The 8,192-nt window shown below is 37.6% G+C and overlaps 2 protein-coding genes across 2 annotated transcripts in view; one reads left to right on the forward strand and one right to left on the reverse strand.

Annotated features, from left to right (window-relative positions):
• LOC100636074 (tyrosine-protein kinase ABL1-like) overlaps positions 1-6,303 on the forward strand; it is a 7,250-nt gene extending 947 nt beyond the window's left edge. The window contains exons 3-7 of the mRNA XM_011405662.2: positions 1,011-1,783; positions 2,292-2,554; positions 3,519-3,703; positions 4,740-4,973; positions 5,096-6,303. Coding sequence (XP_011403964.1) covers positions 1,011-1,783; positions 2,292-2,554; positions 3,519-3,703; positions 4,740-4,973; positions 5,096-5,889 — 2,249 coding nt within the window. The 3' untranslated portion in view covers positions 5,890-6,303. The remainder of the gene's footprint in view (positions 1-1,010; positions 1,784-2,291; positions 2,555-3,518; positions 3,704-4,739; positions 4,974-5,095) is intronic.
• A 262-nt stretch (positions 6,304-6,565) lies between these two features.
• Positions 6,566-8,192, reverse strand: part of LOC100636200 (manganese-transporting ATPase 13A1-like) — a 9,045-nt gene continuing 7,418 nt past the window's right edge. Inside the window, exons 22-27 of the mRNA XM_019996477.1 lie at positions 7,971-8,106; positions 7,773-7,833; positions 7,511-7,650; positions 7,282-7,396; positions 6,910-7,053; positions 6,566-6,818 (exon numbers count right to left, since the gene is read on the reverse strand). Of these exons, the coding sequence (XP_019852036.1) occupies positions 6,702-6,818; positions 6,910-7,053; positions 7,282-7,396; positions 7,511-7,650; positions 7,773-7,833; positions 7,971-8,106 (713 nt within the window). The 3' untranslated portion in view covers positions 6,566-6,701. The remainder of the gene's footprint in view (positions 6,819-6,909; positions 7,054-7,281; positions 7,397-7,510; positions 7,651-7,772; positions 7,834-7,970; positions 8,107-8,192) is intronic.

Below are 8,192 nucleotides of genomic sequence, written 5' to 3' on the forward strand. Positions count from 1 at the left end.
ATAATAGGTAAGGGAGAGAGGGAGAGAGAGCATAGTGTGATAAAGAGATATACAACAAGTAATTTGTTGACATTGAAGGAAGATAAATGGCCACTTAGAAGCTGCTGCTTTTAACTGGTATTCATATTCCAGCCATAGAAGTTGTTGTTGCTCCAGCTATGTTTCTTTATCATCCATATTGTTTGTTCGATGGATTCGACTCACATTTTATGACAGCTGCTTTGTTTATCCTACCAAGCTTTGCAGCTGGTCGGGCTTTAATTAGAATTGGCATGAGAGAGAGGGGAGAGAGAGAGAGAGAGAGAGAGAGAGAGAGAGGGGGGGGAGAGAGAGAGAGAGACTGAGAGAAAGACAGAGAGAGTGTTTGCTATATGCCTAATTGTTTTTCATAACAATTCCACAGTTTGTTGATAAGCTCATTCATTGTCTGTTGTCTTGTCATAATATATTTATTCTCAGGCTATCACTATTCGTTATGCTTACATAAAATGTGCATGTATACACTTACATTCAAGTATGTGTAAGTACATGTACATACATTCAGCTATGTGTACATATACATGTAATTCATATACATGTATATACGTAAGTATAGATGTACTGTACATTGTATATTTGTAACATGTGACATCAATGACATGTACACGTACAAGTTGATGTTTATTTTTCCTTCTCGTCCTATTCTATGGTCTCTTGCTGATCCCGTTCTATTATGCTACATGTTTATAGCCATTCTGCTGGTTCCTTGTGTCACTAAGTGATCAAAATTAAGATGGCAATCGTGTAAAATTTTGTATTTTTCAAGCTACAAAAATTGCAAAGACGTACATGTATCTGTCTCGATTCGTCGTCACATGTACTGTGTACATGCTTGTATTATGCTAAGATTATCTGTCTGTTGTAGTATAACTTATTCCTTTGTGACCGATAATTAATCCACTCTTTTACTATTTTCACTACTTCCTTCTTTCCCTCTCTCTCTCTCTCTCTCTCTCTCTCTCCTTCGTTAGAAAATGGTGCTGGCGACGATTTCGATCGTAACAACTTAAGCCCTGAGTCAGTCTCCGCCCATTCCCTTACACCCGACAGAAAATGGCAGTCGCTTGAAAATCTCACGGAAGGCGACCCCGATTCTGACGACCCTAATCTTTACGTGGTGAAGCATGACTATGTGACCAATCAAAGTGGTCAGCTCTCGATACGAAAAGGTGACAAGATCAGGGTCACCCCGGGCAGGGGTACTGGCGACTGGGTCGAAGGTACTAATGCAAACGGTCAGACGGGTTGGCTACCAGCTTCGTACATCGCCAAGATAGACAGTCTTGAGAAGCACTCGTGGTTCTTTGGTAATATCACTCGGGCGGAGGCAGAGCTGAATTTGGGTTCTGGCATAAACGGGTCCTTTCTTATTCGAGAGAGCGAGAGCAAGCCGGGACAATACTCAATCTCGCTTAGATTTGAGGGAAGGGTTTTTCACTATCGTATACACATAGACCCCTCATCAGAGCAGTATTATGTAACGCCGGAATCAAAATTTGATACGTTAACTGAACTTGTTAAGCATCACTCTAAGAATGCGGACGGATTGACGACGACTCTGCATTACCCCGCCCCCAATTCACACAAGCCTCCTGTTTATGGGGTGTCACATGACTTTGATAAGTGGGAGTTCGACAGGTCGAATCTAGAAATGGGTCTGAAACTAGGTGGGGGTCAGTACGGGGAGGTTTATAAAGCTGTTATGAAAGGTCGTGGGGTGAACGTGGCTGTCAAGACATTTAGGGTAAGGAGAGAGAGGGGGAGAGAGAGAGAGAGAGAGAGAGAGAGAGAGAGAGAGAGAGAGAGAGAGAGGGAGGGAGGGAGGGAGGGAGGGAGGGAGGGAGAGAGGGAGAGAGAGAGGGGGGAGAGAGAGAGGGGGGGGGAGAGAGAGAGAGAGAGAGAGAGAGAGAGAGAGAGAGAGAGAGAGGAAGAAGGAAAATGGAGGGAGGAATACCTATCTAAGTAAACAAACTCGCTCATCCGTTAATAAATAAAATAAATAAAATAATAAATAATAACAGCCTGGTATTAATAATTATGTTGTGTTCTATAACTTAAGCCAATCAAGCTTGACTATAGTGAGTGAAAAAGTCTTTTCATTTCTTTCATTATATCCTTATCTTCACTGAAAGTATTTATGATTCACAATCTCTAAGTTAACTGATAACAACATACATGTATACATGTACATGTACATATACATGTACTTACAGTTGTGTATCTATTTTTCTTTCTCTCTCTCTCTTTTATAGGAAGAAACAACAGATGCTACAGAATTTCTAAAAGAGGCAAACGTGATGAAGAAAGTAAAGCACCCGAACCTTGTCCAGCTCCTTGGAGTGTGCACACGGGAACTGCCTTTCTTTATCATCACGGAGTACATGCCCAAGGGTAACCTCCTGGATTATCTGAGAAGCACAGAAGGGAAGACACTTGATGCTGTAGTCCTGGTGTATATGGCACAGCAAGTGGCATCAGCTATGGCTTACCTTGAAAACATGAATATGATTCATAGGTAAAGACATGTATACATGTACATGTATACACGTAATGAATGTATACATGTATGTACATGTAAATATATGTACTTTAAAGAATGCACATGTACGTAATACATAAAACCATGAGTATCAGTAATGTAAGAACTGGGCCCCAAGATGTCTGCTCGAGTCAAAGCCAAGGGCAGATATCGAAGGGCAAGGGTCTTACATTGTACTGATACTCACCTCAAAACCATGGTTTATATAGTAGATGTACATGTACATGTTATATGAACATGGCCTACTGTAACTATATTACATGTACATACATGTGTATGTACATGTACTAAGACTTTAAATTGTTATTCTTATTATGAAGAGAGAGAGGTGAGTGTGTTGTGAGAATATGGTGGGTGTACAGAGAAATTAAGAGAGTTTGCTTTTCCTTTGTTTTCTTTTCATAATCTAAACATTGTCGTAATGGTGGCCTGTGTAATTGCTGATAATAATGATAAATAATAATTGTAATAATAATGAGATACAGTAACTGAGAGTTGTGGATGTTTTTGAAATTTTTAGAAATGGCTGCCATGAACCTTAATCAGTGTAGCCTCTTTATTAAGGACACCATTGGGCCCACACTACCTGTCCTTAATACATGTACAGTGTAGCCTCTTTATTAAGGACACCATTGGGCCCACACTACCTGTCCTTAATACATGTACAGTGTAGCCTCTTTATTAAGGACACCATTGGGCGTACACTACCTGTCCTTAATACATGTACAGTGTAGCCTCTTTATTAAGGACACCATTGGGCGTACACTACCTGTCCTTAATACAGAGGTGTCCTCATTTCAGAGGTACTTTTGCAAAGGTTTGTACCAATTGAGACATTACAAAATGTCCTCATTATAAAGGTGTCCTTATTATAGAGGCTACACTGTATACCAATTTGTTATGCGTGATTATTTATAAGTTTTGTCATTTTTTTCCTCAGGGATTTAGCCGCTAGGAATTGTTTGGTTGGTGAGAACTATCTAGTCAAAGTGGCCGACTTTGGTCTGAGCAGACTCATGGAGAGCGATATCTACAACGCCAGAGAGGGGGCTAAGTTTCCCATAAAATGGACAGCACCAGAAGCCCTTGCTTACAATAAATTTTCAATAAAATCTGACGTTTGGGGTAAGAAGCCACTTAATGCTGCAATACTATATACTGTAATTTGATTCCTGGCACATGTGCATGTTTGGTAGTGTGTGTGTTTAAAAATTCAAAGCTGCACACTTGTTTTAGGCAAATAAACAAACCCCATGGTATTTTTTAGATGTAGATTATGCTTACATACATGTATGTAACTTGATGAATTTAAGTCGGAATCTGCTCAAACTTTCTACACAGCATAAGGACATCAATATGTATCAGAAAATGTAATAAAAATTGGGTGTCATTTTTTAGCCATTTTTCAGAAAAAACCATGGGCTATAGCCTTGGGTATTTTTCAGATTTTGGCATATTTCTTAAAATGGCCGTAACTTGAAAAATTTATATCGGAATCAGCTCAAACTTTCTACACAGCATAAGGACATCAATATGTATTAGAAAATTAAATAAAAATTGAGGGTCATTTTTTAGCCATTTTTCAGAAAAAACCATGGGCTATTATAGCCTTGGGTATTTTTCAGATTTTGGCATATTTCTTAAAATGGCCGTAACTCGAAAAATTTAAGTCGGAATCGACTCAAACTTTCTACATAGCATAAGGACATCAATATGTATCAGAAAATGTAATAAAAATTGGGGGTAATTTTTTAGCCGTTTTTGGAAAAAACCATGGGCTATAGCCTTGGGTATTTTTCAGATTTTGGCATATTTCTTAAAATGGCCGTAACTTGAAAAATTTAAGTCGGAATCAGCTCAAACTTTCTACACAGCATAAGAATGTCAATATGTATTAGAAAATTTAATAAAAATTGGGGGTCATTTTTTAGCCATTTTTCGGAAAAAACCATGGGCTATATACGTGTAGCCTTGGGTATTTTTCAGATTTTGGTATATTTTTTAAAATGGTCATAACTTGAAAAATTTACGTCGGAATCAGCTCAAACTTTCTACACAGCATAAGGACATCAATATGTATCAGAAAATGTAATTTAAAAATCAAAATTAACAAATTTATATTTGTCCATTTTATTATGTTTTTGTTCATGTACACCTGTAGCATTTGGAGTATTGCTATGGGAACTGGCAACATATGGAATGTCTCCGTATCCTGGAGCTGAATTGGCTCAAGTCTACGAACTACTGGAGTCTGGGTACAGGATGCAAAACCCCGAGGGTTGTCCCTCTGCAGTTTATAACCTCATGACGCAGTGCTGGGAGTGGTTACCAGAGGATAGACCATCTTTTGCGGAATTATCTAGAATACTTAATGGCCTTTCAGACGTCAATGAAAGTATGAAATTAATAATAATAATAATAATAGCAATTTTGTGTCTGCTTTAGTAATATTTGTATTGTCAATTTTATTCTTTTTATCTGTATTTTTAACTCTTTCTATTTATTGCCCACCCACAGCTGTAGAGGCGACACTAAGAGGTGAGAACCCGACTCGGTTCGACAGTATTTCAGTCGAGACACCTACAGCCCAGCACACGTCCTTCTCACAGAAACGCACTCAATCAAACGGCGGACACCCACCCCGACCTCCCCTCCCCTCGGTACCGAAACAGGATCAGCCAGAACTCCCTCCCCCTCGTGCAAGCCGAGGCTTACCTCCTCCGCCCATTAGCAGAGGCAATCAAGAGGAAACACCACGCCCACCTCCTTTAAGAGGTACCAGAAAACCAAGCATGGACACGCCCTCAACGACCGGTGGTCCAGCCATCCCTGCTCGTCCAAAGCCTCCTCCTCCGGGTAGACCGGCCGTTCCTATTACTTCTCCAAATAGAGGAACTTCTTCAAAGCCGGCGACTGCTCCAAAACCTCCCATTAAAGGACCGAAACCTGTCGTGCCTAAAAAGACTACCGAATTATCGCTGGGTCTCTCGAAACCAGACGAGCTGAGTTTGTCGGACAAGATAGACAGACTCCAAAGCAATGCTCCTCTGTTAATAGACTTTGTCAATCAGCAGAGACCTAATCTCGCTCGAGATCTCTCGGATTTCGCTCAGTTAGTGACTTACATCATAGAAGAGGCTCAAAGAGCAGAGAACGATTCTTCGGTTACTTTTAAACGTTGCATTGCTGTACTACAGTCCCAGAGAGGAGCTCTTACCGATTCAACGGTTCAGTCCGATCCGACTAAGTTAACGAAAGCGATAGAAGTGTTAGTGACTAAGAGTCAAGTACTCTCAAGTCATCTCAAGTGACAACAGCATCTTTATTTATCATTAATTTTATTTTAGTGGTAATTATTAACTTTAATCACTGATGCTTCTCTCCATATAATCATTCGGTCACAGAGCAGCTAATAATAATAATAACAATAATAAATATTATTATTATTATTATACTTGCTTGTGAAAATTACATTTCCTTCCTCTTTTACTATTTTTGTAGTATATTGTTACTAAATTAAATCTTCCTCCCCCCTTCTCTCTCTCTCTCTAGAGTTATAGAAAATGGTATGATTGTTGTTCTAGTTATTAACTAATGTTGTTTTTGTTTATCATTTTCTGTTTTCTTGTCGTTTCCTCTTTTTTATTTGTTGTGTTGTGGTCGCTCTTGAAAATATTGTTGCAACCGTTTATCAATTTCAAATAAAATGAAAAAAAACAGAAAAATTATTTTTAATGCACAAAAATGGTTGTGATAAAAACACTTGTCTTTAGTGTAGGTTAGATAAAGTGTTCAGCCAAATACTACACACACTCTATAGCGTACATCTCCATTTAACGAACAGCACCTAGTGTACCAACTACATTCCTTACTGTATAAAATAACCTCCACATAAAGGACACCTCTGTATAACAGAGACACTTTCTTGACCCAAAGTATCCATTATAAACTATGGGACTACATTTAAATTAGCTAGTTCATTATTAATTTTATTAGAAATAAAATTATAGACTAAATTGAGTAATCTGTGATTAGGTGCATGACTCATGTACATGCCAATAGAAATAATTAACAAAAAGAGGAACTATTGATTATCATTAAACAACTAAGAGTCAACTCTCATTCATTTCCTATTCAGTTCTCTGAGGTGACTGGTACCAAATATAAAGGAAAGACATCTATCAATGCAAAGAGTAGCAAAGAAATCAACCAGCAATACGGCAAAAAGCTTCGTCTGGAACTAAAAAAACAAAGCAAAAAATAACAGTAAACAAACTTCATCCTTTTTGAATTAAGTTGGCAGCTGCTGAAAATTGTCAGTGCTTTAATACCTCCACAGGGAACTCTACGATATGAAGCCATTCACAGAGATCAGTTGAGAGACCAGAGGCTAGTAAGAGTATGACACCAGCAGTCGCCATTAGACTGTAGAGTAGAGGTTTGTTTGATGTTAGACTTATCATAAATGGATGACCCTAAGATTAAAGTATAACAGTATTGCAATTACTACAAATTGCAATACTTATTCTACAACTGTATACCGGTATACATATACAAGTACCAGAAAATGTAACAAAAATGGAGAATTCTCTCTTTTCATATTTGGTAAAATTTAACCAAAAACCATGCACTATAGTATAGAGACTTTGGTCCGATTTTGGAGCAACAGAAAAAGTACTAAGAATCCTCTCCTAGTCATTTACTTTATAATTAACTGCAAAGTTTCCGACTTGCATTGTCATTGATATTATATAAACTGCACTGTTGGTGATGCCCATCTCAAACTCTTTCTCCAAATCAACAAACTCCTCATCACTTCTATACAAACAAAAAAAAAGCAAAAATTATATACCACATACAGCAAAATTTTTTAACAAATAAAAAATTTTTCATTTAAAATTTGACTAATATCTTTAATTTTTTTAATCTTACGGAGGTGAGATCTGTTTGGCTTCTTTGACTAAATAGATGAGGCATGAGAGGTGAATAGCAAACTGGAGGATGACTGTCAATATGGTGTACGTGTTGAAGATATTAGTGAGTGGTCTCTCTTTACTTAGGGTGCCTAATGGCTGATGATAATAATAATAATAATAATAATAATAATAATAATAATAATAATAATAATAATAATAATAATAATAATAATAATGATAATAATAATAATAATAGAATATTAAAAATATTCACTAACTTTAGATCTTGATATAAACAGGAAGCATCCTGCCAGCAGTATACCCTGAAGGGTTGCTTGACTATAAAGAAACATACATCAGCAATCTTTCACTTAAAGGCCAGTTAAATGTAATTGTAATAAAATTTTTAATCAATGATTAAAATTTTGAGTAATACATGTACATCTACATGTAGATCATAAAATTAAGATACTTACAGATCGGAGAATTTAATTCCGTCCAGATAAAGGACACTCTGAGAATAAGCTAATACTAACGCATTGAGTGCTAATATCTTGAACATTTGGAGTGTTGTAATCAGTGTGCATCTACCCTGCTTTATAACATGGCATACTTAGGAAAGGAGGATATTGAGAGAGGGGGGGAGAGGGGGAGAGAGAGAGAGGGGGGGGGAGAGAGGGAGAGAGAGAGAGAGAAAG

This window comes from Amphimedon queenslandica, unplaced genomic scaffold, assembly GCF_000090795.2.
Source record: "Amphimedon queenslandica unplaced genomic scaffold, v1.1 AMPQUscaffold_13409, whole genome shotgun sequence".
Taxonomy (NCBI): Eukaryota; Metazoa; Porifera; class Demospongiae; order Haplosclerida; family Niphatidae; genus Amphimedon; species Amphimedon queenslandica.